Here is a 13,844-nt window from a genome sequence, read left to right as displayed (position 1 = left end):
GAAACCATACCTGTTACCATTTTTTTTAATCGCCCACTGGAAATTTCATGCTTTAGTGCTACATAAGCAATTTATAATGAAATAAAGTAAAGATTTGCAATTGAATATTTTCTGCTAGAGATGACACAAGTTATCTCATAAAAAGGAGCCAAGAGATTTCATTTTGTCCCATTCAATACTATTAGGACAAGACTTGTAATTCGAATCACCTAACTCTAAATGCAAAAAAAGCACATTAATAATAAACAACATTATTAAGTATAATAAAAGTAAAGTTCCATCTAGTTAAAACATCTTCCCTCAAACCACTTTTTGCATCAAGATAACTTTTCTTAACATAATCTAAACATTTTTGTTTCCTAGCTTGAGAAACTTCTACATTCTCTATGCTATCGTTAATTTTTTAGATTAAACTGTAATAACTAAAAAATACAAAATGTGTTTTAAAAAACTTAATATCTATTTAAACTAGAGTGCTTCGACATTGTACTTGTGAGCTCTATGGAGATTGGTTTGAGACCATAGTGTTGCCAAAAATTCCATTGTGCATTTGTGTCTCTATTCTATAATAATTCTCAATTTGACATATAATATTATGGCTGTTGGGCAAACCGCTATGGTGCTGGGTCAAAGTGTTGTGGTGCTAGGCCATTAGTACTACTTTATATATTTTTTAATATAAATATCCCTACCATTTCCCCTCACGCCCTCACTCTCAAGCTACTTGGCCAGGATGAAATCAATGGAGAAGGAGAGAAAGGAAAAGAGATGGAGAGAAAGGATAAGGGAAGGTGAGATAGAATAGAGAGGGAAATGTTTTTGTCATTTTTATCCATCCTTCCAATTACAAAAAATATTCTATTCATGGTAAATGAATAATCTCTTACTCCTATTTTTGATGATTTTAATTCTAAGGATTTTATCTCTCATAAATCTACAAAAAATACATTTTCTCTTGATTTTGTAAGCTTTCACCATATAACCTTTGATATATTATAGATTTGATTATTTTGTTACATTTTTACTAGTTAAAATATTTATATGATCTTCTATGTGAAATGTGTAGAGAAAATATATACTAAAACTAGGTTGAAAAGTAATGTACTATGCATTGACATGATAATAATGAAATATGATTGAGCAAAAATAATTGATATGATTGGTATATATTGAATGATCTTCTAAATGGATTCTAACTATTTTGATGAAATGATGTACTAAATGATATCATATATATGAAACATTAATTCCACGTGATACCCTCAAGATTTATTGATTTACTAATTAGAGTCATAAGGAGCTGGAGATTGATTGGGAGTTATAAGAAGTTGGGGTGACTACTTTATGTGATTCACTGATTGAGAGTGATAAGGAGTTTATTGATTGAGAGTTATAAGGGGCGACTGATTGAGAATCATAAGGGTAGGAGCAAGATCATGATACCCTTATTTAAATATCTTATATAGAAATTACTGATGACATTCCTGATTACTATAACTGATATTGTATTGATATTGTTAATGATTACTTCTACTAATATTATATTGATACCATTTTTTATTACTTTACTAATATTATACTGATACTTCTATTGATTAATGTTACTAATATTGTACTTACACCATTAGTGATTAATGCTACGGATATTATATTGATAGTTTTACTGATTATTATTGTACTGATATCATTATATATTATGTCTGCTGGTATTGTTACTAAAATGATTTTACTAATAGAAGGATACAAATTATTGAATGATAATATTGATTGAAGATAATTGAAACAGACTGAATGATAAGGATAGACTGGTTGATAAATTTATATGAATAATTGACACAGTAAATTGGCACTGATAATAGATATTGATACATTAATTTCTTTATAGGATTTATAATATACTATTCTCTTTTACTTTGTATTGAATTCAGTAGTAAGATTTTGGTTAATATACTGATATCATTCAAGTTGGATGGTTGAAGTGCTTGTAGTTATTTTATGTAATGATGTATTTATAGTGATGTAGCTAGTCTTTTGTAACATGAATATTGTATACATGACATTTTTGGCATGTAATAATTATACATATTGATGAATATAAATATAAATCAATTTCTTTCTATTATTTATATGAAATTATTAAGCTCGAGTTAAATGACTAAATGAAAGTAGATGCAATTCTTCCAATTTATTTTGGGGTGTGACATAAATTATATATCTTCTTTGTACCCTCTAGCATAATAAGTTTTATAATATATGCACACCATCATATATGAAGAAAATTACCATCACATATTAGTCCACCATCCAACTGTAAAAATAGTTCACTAATAACCTTAAAATATAAATTGTAAGATTTGGAAACTATAACAATAACAATAACATAATGTGATAAACCTAAAAATGATTTTCTTATATAGATGTAGTTGTGGTTAGTGAATTATAAACTTGATTATGTTTTCTTTTGCTTACTTTGAATGAAAATTAGGGTTGGTAAGTTGGTAGGTAATATGGAGATAAACTGATAAAAGTAAAGTTAAAACCTAAGGGTTTTATTGTATTTTAGCTCACAAACTTTTGCTAATCAAGAGATACATAAAAAACAAGAAGAGGAATAACAAAAGTATAATCTCATCTCTCTCTTGAGCACCATGTGAGTACGAGCCTAAGTAGATTGACTTAAGAGAATGACTAAATTGTAATTTGAAGTATTTCCTTGAATCTTTTCCAAGTTTCAGCTTTAGAACAACAAAAATGGAAAAACCCTAAACTATAAAATTGGCATATAGAGATAGAGAAATAATAATTTCATGTGATGGCGGGAGGCAATCTAGAGGTTGTGATGGTATGATCTAGTTCTCTAAAGGTTGCGATGGTGCGATCTAGTTCTCTAGTGGTTGTGATGAGGAGATGGTAATGTCAGTGAGTTCAAGGTTGTGACTATTCGAAAGAAGAAAGGAAGTAAGTATACAAGAAATAAGAATAAGTGAATGACTAAACATGTTAAAGTGCATGATAAGCCAAATGTCAATCTAACCCAAACTAATTGAGTCATCCATGGGTTGTTGGGTCAACCTGAACCCTACCTGCTACTGAAATATTGAACCCTATCATGACCTATTTCGTAATTGGGATGACCTGGACCAAAAATTTTTGGGTCGGGTTTTTGATCGTGTCATATATTGACACCTCTACTCCCAAGAAGTTTTCATATGCTTGCAAATTTTCACACATAATCCCTAAGATTAAACTCAAATAGAAAATAATGTAGAATTAATCATAGAAATTTTAAAAATAAATAAATGTAAATATAATGGTCGTAGTATATCAATTTAGGTCATTATAGGTGTTCTAATTATTTCTACAATGGTCTTTATAGTCCACCCTCATAAAAATATCATCCTCAATATTTCATTGCACACATTAGTTAAACAAATAAGGATAAATTTGCCTTATTTTTTAAATTCCTTTTCCCATGTTACTTCTTTATCAGACTTTTGCCCCTACTATATCTTTTACCATAAAAATTCATCTGTTTCTTAATTTTTAACAACATAAGTTGGAATAAGATCAAGTTCTTCCCTATAACTCAAATTAGGCTATACTTTTATTTCATTTTCGAAAACCCTATTCTCCATATTGATGATCCATTTCCTCAGGGAAGAAATATGAAACACATTATGTTTATCATACATATGACTGGGAAAAAGTAAATAGTAAGTAGATTTATCCAATTTTATATATTACCTCAAATGTTCTAATATATCTTGGATTCAGCATTTCCTTCTCTGTCAAATTTGCTCACATCTTTTATTGGGCTAACTTTGACATATATAAAATTGCAAATATAAAATTATACGTATTGATGCTTTGAATTATAATACTTCTGTTATGTATCTTGAGCTAATTTCAATCTAACTCAAATCTATTTAATTATTTTAATATTATAATCCACAAGAGCTATCCCTAACAGTCTTCTTTCTACAACCACTATCCAAGATAATGGTGTCCTACACTTATAATCATACAAAGCTTCATACGGTGCTATACTAATGCTAGTTTGGAAGTTGTTTCTTTAAGAAAATTCATTCAATAAATGTATCTTCCCAGCTTTTGCTAAAATCAAGCACACCAACCTCACTAAATCTTTTAATACTGAACAGTTCTTTCAAACTAACCATATGTCTATAGATTAAAATCAGTACTAAAATTCAATTTAGTTCTTAAACCTCCCTAGACAACTCTCCATATTCTAGAAGTAAATCTACTATCATTTTAAAAAATAATTACCCTCAGCATCTCATGTAATCTAATAATCTCATGCATGTAAATCTGTGTCAAATTTTTCCTAGAATCTTTTTCCTATTGGAAGAAAACATACATATTTTGTCAATTGACCAACAAAAGTGTCATAACCCAAGCTGATATAACCCATTACTCGTTGATGGGTCATATCATGTCAAGGTTATATAAGTGGACTTATGATTTCTTCAAGATCTAATTTGGAAGAATTTTTTTCTTACTTTACACTTTTCCTTAATACACAACACATAATGATTATAAAATTATCTAATATACAAACATATTTTCCACACAATAATAAACATTAATATTGATTTCACTTTCATTCATCAAAATATAAATGTAAACATGTAAAAAAAAAAATAAAAAAAATAACATATAGACATATGCTAAACATATCAAGCCCTAAGGTCCAACATGACTAATAGCCTCTAATTTTGAAAATCTCTTATATTGTAGTGATATTCTATCAATTCTATAATGCACCCAAGCACTCCTCTGCAAACAAAAATGGCAGTGCACCACTCTTAAAGACTCTATTTTTTGTTCATCTAGACATAGAGCTTTGAACTTTAGCATTCCCACTTTAGGTTTATAGTTCTCCCAAGGAAAACTTCTGAGTTATAGATTTTTTTATTTGTTAAAATTCATAGGAATACATAAATACTTAAATAATCTTATAGTTCTCAATAAGTTTACATAAGGTCATTGCAAATAAACCAGACACTATAATAATAGATATTACACACATACCCGATTGCTTCATGTCCCTGTTGAGATATTGGGAATCCCATATTAAAGTCCATTGCAATCATTTCTTCTTCCACTCAAGAATGGATAAATGCAACAGTAAGCTAGAATTCATCGATGTTCCACCTTCACAATTAGATACAAAATTTGCTACCTCTTGTTTCAATGCAGGCCATTAAAACATTGACTATAGATCTTGATAAATTTTCCTAGTGTAAAATTTCTTGCCTTAAGCCTAAAACCCTAGGAATCCATAATCGGCCCTTACACAATAACACTCATAATTCATTTACCTGAAGATCAAATTTCCTTCTAGACATAAGATAATCTATGAATTTTATATACTCATCAAACTTCTAGGCTTCTGAATCTTTTTCTGTAAAGTTGGTTGAATTATCATTTAAAAAAGAACACCATATCCAAATTAATTGATTTAACATCTTTTGATTCTAGCCTTTCCATATCACTAATAAAATAATCATCTAATATAATCATAGAACCAACTACTTCTTCAGATTATTTACTGAAAACATCAACTTTAACATTAACCTTACATGAATAACACTAGATATTGAGATCTTAGTCTATAATAATTATATCCATCTTCATTGTCTCATATTCAACTCTCTCTGAGTGAAAACATATTTCATACTCTACTGATTTGTGAAAGTTTCACTTCAAACTCCATATAGATAGTGCAGTCATATTTTTAAGGCAAATATAATAATCATCATTTTAGGATCGTGAGTGTTATGCCCCAAGATCTAAGGAAAGAATTAAATCTCTAATAATAATAATAATAATAAACATTATTATTATTATCATTATCATTATTCAACCACAATACATAATATAACATAGGATACTAAATAAATAAACACATAAATAAATATTCGATACTATCATCAAAAATTTATTTCTCCAAAATCATATGTAATTACCTAATTAGTATAAATTCTATACATCATAGAAATAAAAATTAGATTACATAATACCTCAGAAAACCCGATTCAGATGATCTTGCACTTATCACTCTACTCCATTGGGCCTTCTTCATTTTTTTTGAAATATCATAAAAACTTCACAGAATGAGCACCACTCGCTCAGTGGAATTTATCCACATTTCCATCATAGATACCAATATCCATTAAAATATAAATAGTGAATCATTCAAATATTTGGTTAATTAATAGAGTATAAATTAAGTGTTAGCAAAAAGTAATTTATATAAAATTTTAATATGTTTGGGTTTCAGAATATCAATTTAGACATCACTATCAATCTTTAAACATAACATTTTATTTATACTTTTCATATATATACTTTCATAGAATTATTAGAGTGTACTTATTTATAGAGTCATTACTTCTAATTTCATAAATAGACTTTATAGAGGGAGATATCATGATATGCTTTCCATTAGAATTCTACTTGCAGTTGAATTTACTTGATGTATCATAATATACATAGAAGTTTTAGTGTTATCAAAATATTATTTATACTTAATTCATTGACATACTAGAATATGTAATGTAGTAATATATTATGCATATGTCCTTATGCCTACTTATAAATCTACTTTCACTTATGACTCTTTCTAACCCTCTTGCAATAGAATACAACAAGTGGGGCTAGAATCAAAATAGAAAACTTCTCAGACTCGCATGTAACAAGTGGGGTCAGAATCCCTCCCACATAGACAAAAGGAAGATGGGGCTAGAACAGAACATATAGGGCCATTTTAACATTACAAATAGTGCATTTTTGATAATTTTCATTATGAGAATCTCCTCCATATATTATGCTTTGTGAATGAAACTTAAATAATTTAAGGAATGATTATAATATTAAACATGATGATGTTGATGCATTAATGCTAGATATACAACACTCAGGTGTCAATGTGGGTATAAAATGCCCACTCACATAATATTACATTTTTTAGATATTATTTCAGAAAAATGTTCATATCATCAATTTAAGGCTTTTATCAAATTACTACTAATATTAAAAATACCACATTCTACTAATATTCACATAAATTTATACAAAGAAAACAAACTAGTAAAATTTTGATTTCTTACTATCAAAATACTTAAAATGATGTATTTTATACATATTAAAAGTTATAAAGTGGAAGTTTATTAAATCCTACAAAAAATTTATTTTTTATCTATATCTTGAGATAAACTTATTATAATTAAAATCAAATATAGGTTTTTAGAACACTATCTCATGCTCAATAAAATCCTTAACTAGAATGATGAACAAATTCAACCCCGCAACATCCAAATTTCCCTCCTTTTCTCTCTCCTCTTTCTTCACTTCTTTTTCTCTAAAAATTGATGGGGTGGGGGAGGTGCCAGGGGGGTGGGGGGAATGATTTTAGATTTTTATTTTAAAAATATCATTTTTTTGACCTAGCACAGTGATGCCCACTTCCTCAATAATCATATGCTCAAATAGAACATTCTAGATTCTTTTAGATTCCCCTAAATATAGAGCTGAATGATGTGATGGAAACATCCATTACCACAATGCTCCTTCAAATTCTCCTCCTAAATAGAGAGAACAATTCCACACTCCTGCCACTAAGAGTGTTGTAACATTCTAAGGAATATTATTTCACTTATGAATTTCTCTTTTCATTCCAATTCTAATCTTAGTTAATGATAGTTAAATAATATAGAACTTATATTTCATGATTTAATCAAAATTAAACAAGGGTTCATCTCAAATTAGCTTGATTAACTTGCTAGATCCTAGAACAATAGATATTATAGTGACAAGATAGTTTATTTTTAATGTGGCTTTAACGACCTAGTGACATAAGTAATAACTTTACTGTGATGCATCATTACACACCCTTTAATGTTTCATCATTGAACACCTAACATCCTTCTATACTAGAGAAAAATAATTATAACATAAGATGTTACTAGATGATTCTTTAATTTAAAAAAAAATTAAACTATTTTCATACTTAGATGTCCATTAAAATGGCACTACTTTATGTGTCAATCTATGCAAAGCAATTACAATTTGTTAGAAGCCTTTTATAAATTTCCTATAAGAACCTACCATACCCAAAAAGCTATGCACTTTAGAAATAGTTGTAGGTCTTGGCCAATTTATAATAGCTCACATTTTCTACGGATTTATAGATATTCCATTATTGTTTATAATATGACCTAGACAAGTGATACTTTTAACCATAATTCTCACTTTAAAAGTTTTGCATATAATCTATGTTGCCTCAATATCTCTAATATAATTCTCAAATGGACTGTTTGATATTCATTGATAAAAATAATCATAAATTGATCTAGATATGTTTTAAATATTTTGTTCATCAGATCCATAAATATGGAGGGTGCATTAATCACCCCAAAAGGCATGACTAAGAATTCATAGTAGACATATTGGAGTTAAAAGTAGCCTTTGCCACATCCTCCTCCTACACTTTCAACTAGTGGTACTCTGACCTTAAGTCTATCTTAGAGAATATAAATGCAGCTTCTAATTGGTCAAACACGTAGTCAATGCTAGGCAACATATATCTTATTTAGTTCTTTATAGTTAATGTGCATTTTATTATTGCATCTTTTTTTTTTTCCAAAAAAAGCACATGTGCACCCTACAGGGAAACACTGGGTCTAACAAAACCCCTCAATTTTTATAATTCTTTAGGTAACATACAATATGGAGCTTTAGAAATTGGACAAGTACCAGGAAACACCTCAATATAAAATTTCTCTATGGGGCAGTAAGATTACCAATACTTAAGGATAAACATTAGAGAAATCATTTACTATAGGTCAGAGTATAGTCCCTTGGCCACCTTCTGCCAGCTACAATCTTCTAATCATGGATGTTGGACTAAGTTCCTCATATTGCTATCACTCAACTACTATCCTCTAACTACTACAACTTAACTATAATTCTCTAGATATCATCATTCGACTACAATCTTCCAATCATCGTCACTTAACTACGATCATTTGATCGTTATTGCTCAATTACGGTCCTCCGACCATTGTCGTCGAGCTATGGTCCTTCGATTACCGTCATTGGACTATGGCCCTCTAGCCATTTCTCTTGGCTACACCAAAGCTCATTAACTCTATCACTACTATCACCAACAATGTCAATGCGCGTACTATATTTCGTATAAGATTAATTATTGATATTACTATGAATCTCCATGTTAAAACTAGCATGGATGTTGGACTTATTGTTCTTTGATTTCACCACCATAAAAGAGTGTGGCTATAAATGAATTTTTAAAGACAACTTCATACTCAAGGCTCATCTAACTTCAATTACGTAATATGTTATTTACATTATATGTTTGTTACATTGCATCAACATCTTCCTTCGAGGAAGAATGTCATTTGTAATTGATGACAAATATTAGTGGAATCATTTTAACTTGGGCATGCCTATTGTTTTTTATTTTTGAATATTTCAGGTAAAATTTTTACTTTCTCATTCAACTTATTCTCTTATTTAGACATGTACGTGTTGTATCTTCATACAATGCTATTCGTAACTCATTTAAGGCAATAATACTAAACTAATTAAAAACTATATTTAGTTTAAAATATTTTAAAGCTTAATTTAATTATGTATCAAAAAATTAGGAGATATGGAGCTATGATATTTATGCTTACTTTATACTTCTCTTATAGTGTCTCATAGAAAATTTTCTAGATCCACCCCTAATCCTATGCAATAAATTTTATCATTTAAATAAAAAAATTATAATATCATGGTCTCCCTTTCTCTCTCTTCCATTTTTTTTAATTATGTTGAGCACATTTTCTTAATTGTTAATTTTGATAATTTGGTTGCTCATCCTTTCTCTCTCTTATTCCTCCCTTTTACTATTTATTCCACATAATTTTTTTTCTTGCCATTCTTAAACAAGTACATTTACCTGCAAATCCCTCTCCATCCAAAATTTAAATTAAAAGTAGTTCAAAAGTATCATCACCAAAAACATACAATAATCGGAAAAGTATCGTCATAAAAGAAAAAAAATACTATCACCATCCTTTGAAAATTTCCCTCATTTCCTTTGCTGACTTTTCATGCATGTCTGGTTCAGCATCAAATCAGTACCCCAAAAAAAAAAAAAAATTCAATTAAAGAATCATGAAAATCACAAGAATTGAATTTTCTGTTTGTTATTATTAGCTTTCGATTTTTAAATAATAATCTGTATGACTCCATCTTTTTAGGTATTTTTTTTTATTAAATTTAACTCAAAATATTCTGATCCAAATGTGATCAGGATGAGTTTTTTATCATTAAATTCATTTTGATATTATAATCAATCAACTCTTATCATCTTGGTCAAATTTGAATTAGCCTGAAATTTTTTCTTAGCTTTCTAGTTGCAGTGCTAATTTGGAATTATTCTTCCTAATACTGACAAATGGAAGCTTGGAAAGAAGCTCTTACATTTAATATCCATTTTCTTCATCTATCCCCCCTCCATCCTCTTCTCTTCCTTCTGTAATCCCAAACTTCAGATATAAATTCAAACAAACAAAAGTGCAAAACGTAATTTTAAGCTCTCTAAATTCCTTCAATTCGATTCCTTTTCCTTACCAATAACAAAAATAAAATAAAATAAAATGGTGAAAGCTGGGAAATGGCTGAGAAATTTCTTAACTGGAAAGAAGGAGAAAAATCAAGGAAGATTAATGGAGAGAAAGATATGGTTTAAGCTTCCACCACCGCCACCGCCTCCGCCACCCACTACTCCTGAAGGAGAAAGCATGAGAAGCCTTCAGCTTGAAACAGTACTGAAACATACTCCAAAAGGCCAGTTTTCTCCACCATCTTTCTTCTTCAAGCCAGAGATTGCCAAAACAGCTGCTAGGAAATCAAGCTTCAGTACAATTCAGCAAGTTGCAGCTATTAAAATCCAAGCTTGTTTCAGATCGTTTCTGGTATGTATTATATATATTTACATATGTTTTATCTTCTCTACATAATCAATATTACATCTAATATAATTCTTTTAGATTTTCTGAAATTATATTTCTCTCTAGTTATTAGATATTAAAATGATTATAATTGGTTTATTTATTACAAGTTATTACATTTTATAGCAGAAAAACTTCATCGATTTACAACCGGCCTATTAGAGCTTTATAAATGAGAGAGACGTGTAATTAAAGAAAGAATATGAAAATATTGAATATCTATACATGTAATTACTTCTTACATACATATTTGAAAATTGAATGAGAAATTTTGACAGGCTAGAAAGGCATTGAGGGCATTGAAGGGATTGGTAAAATTGCAAGCCGTGGTGAGGGGATTTCTGGTGAGGAAAAAAGCTGCAGCTACTCTTAGAGGCATGCAAGCTTTACTAACAGTGCAAGTAAGAGCTAGAGCTCAGAGAGTTAGAATGATTGAAGAAGTTCATTCAATGCAACGCAAGGAAACTAATCAAAGGAGAATGATCAATGAATCTAAATTCCAACAGTTATATGTAAGTGCTGATCATCATACTTAATTTATTATTAATAATGTTATTATTATATGAAATTGGTCAAGAATGATTCTCCTTATTCTATGGCTCATTTTTACTTTCATTGTCTTTATCGAAAAGTTTCAATTCAATTTGTTTTTATTTTATCTAATAAGTAATGTATAATGTCAATATTTATTATTTTCAATAAAAAATATTTATTTTATAATTTAATTTGCCTATTTAAAATATAAAATAAAAATTTATATATGTTCCTAATTTAATCTATGTAGTCATTTGGCAAGAGGACTTTATTTAAAACATGCACATAGTGATAGTTGGTCACAAATAAATAGTTACTTGGTATATATGGACGACTTTTATTTAAAAAGTATGATAGTGAGTGTAAGCAACCATTTGGCAAGAAGGGATTTTATGTATTTTCTTAATTAAAATATTTGTTGAAAAAAACAAGTGGCAAATTTTTTTTAAAAAATATACAAACAGATTTATTAAAATTTAAATTAAGATTATGGTATGAAGTTATAATATTCTAATTAAAAAAAAAAGAGCATGAAAAGAAGGAATAGCAAAATTATATATATAAATATATATATAATTATAAGATAATTTAATGATAAAAATTTTATATTATGCATATGATGGCTTCTCTCTCAAACCAGAAAGAAAGGAGAGTTATCCCAAACTCCTCCATTAATCCACCACTGATCTCTTTTTAACTTATCGAAATCCCAAATATCAGTCTAATGGAAATCAACAATCCATTTAGGATATGGAGAGAGATGCATACAAGATGATGGAGAAGGGGGGCCTTCGCCAACAAAAGGCCAATTCAAAGAACAAAAAGGGCAATCCAACGGCACAAACAGAAACCAAAGATCGAAGGCAGCTCTTCAACTATCTCAAACCTTCCTTAACTCCTTCAACTGTAACTGGAATGTGCTCAGGAAATCGTGAGGAAACCGAAACCTTCTTCACAACAAGAAACAGCTCTCAAAACTCATCACCTACTCCGAGAACTCGAAAAATTAGCTCTTCAGAGGGCAATTCCAATCAAGAAGAATCTTATCTGATCTCTCAGGAATTCCCATTCTTCCCCAATTATATGGCAAACACCAAGTCCTGGAAGGCGAAATCAAGATCGCAGAGTGCGCCCAGACAGAGAAATGATTTATTTGATTCAAAGCTATCTGGAAAGCAAAGAATCTCAGTTGATAGAAGGAACATTAGTAGAGCTGGATGGGCTTCTCCTATGAGCTCAATGGCAGCAAAAGAGCAGATTCCTTGGTCTGAAGAAATTGATAGATTAATATCAAATATAGACTATTATAAATTCATAACTGATTGATGTTTGATAAAATTTATATGATCTGTAAATGTATATTTGATGTTTATTGACTTGAATAAGCTATTCAGATAATATTCAACTGGCTTTTGGCAACAGCTAATTGAAGCCGAAGCTTGTGGCTGTTAAAAGTGCTCTTTGAATCTCAGAAGTCGTGTTCAAATTGCACATTGTATGGTTATTGTACTTAAAATTATAATATTTGTCAGAAAGTGGAACAAAAACTTGTATGTTAGGATCAAAACTGTTCTAAGATTTTTTTTAATGTTTGCCCATTATAATTCTAGACATTTCTCGGTGCATGTTAGGCTTCAATCTTTTATCATTAGTCTGAGCTTGAACCAAATAATTTTATTCAAATGACACTACTTTGTATTCAACTGCAATTTGTTTCCTCTGTTGAAAATTAAACTTAATTTGGCCCAATCTTATTTGGGCTTTTGATTAAAGCCCATAATCTAAAGTAACCTATTGAAAAAAATTCTAGAAATCTATTATGGAAAAATTATTAGAAAAGTCTAGAATATACATTTAATATCATTTATGATAGTAGATATGAGAACGCTTTAGAGAGTTATTTGTAACCAATAAATTGAAATATGTTGGCATAATCTTAACGGTGCATTACTATTATAAATAGTAGTGATATTTTTTAGTTTGTATCAAACTAAAAGTGAGAAATAAAATTTATAGCTTCTTTCTTCTCTTGTTCCAAAAGCCTTTTTCATTCTAACATAGTGCTATAAGAGACGAACAATTATTACGTCCTTTGACCGGACGTAGAGCTACGTTCGACCGCCAATAACATGTCGCCACGTGCTCTTAGTTTTTACTGCGCGGCCCGACGACTTGACCCGGAGCGGAACCCGGGAATGCTATGTTCGCGATTTTCTCAGTATTACTCAGTATTTGCTCGGTATTTGCTAGGTATTGCTTTGAAAA

General features: G+C 29.6%; 1 protein-coding gene across 1 annotated transcript; it reads left to right on the top strand.

Moving 5' to 3' along the window:
- The first annotated feature begins 10,691 nt into the window (after positions 1 to 10,691).
- On the top strand, positions 10,692 to 12,905 carry LOC110094106 (protein IQ-DOMAIN 14-like). Its single transcript, XM_020819259.2, has 3 exons — positions 10,692 to 11,009; positions 11,324 to 11,557; positions 12,327 to 12,905. The coding sequence occupies exons 1-3, from the start codon at positions 10,692 to 10,694 to the stop codon at positions 12,903 to 12,905; spliced, it is 1,131 nt and encodes a 376-aa protein (XP_020674918.1).
- Positions 12,906 to 13,844: the final 939 nt, after the last annotated feature.

This window comes from Dendrobium catenatum, unplaced genomic scaffold (genome assembly GCF_001605985.2).
Source record: "Dendrobium catenatum unplaced genomic scaffold, ASM160598v2 fragScaff_scaffold_205, whole genome shotgun sequence".
NCBI classification, from domain to species: domain Eukaryota; kingdom Viridiplantae; phylum Streptophyta; class Magnoliopsida; order Asparagales; family Orchidaceae; genus Dendrobium; species Dendrobium catenatum.
This window is presented reverse-complemented; position numbering and strand designations above follow the sequence as displayed.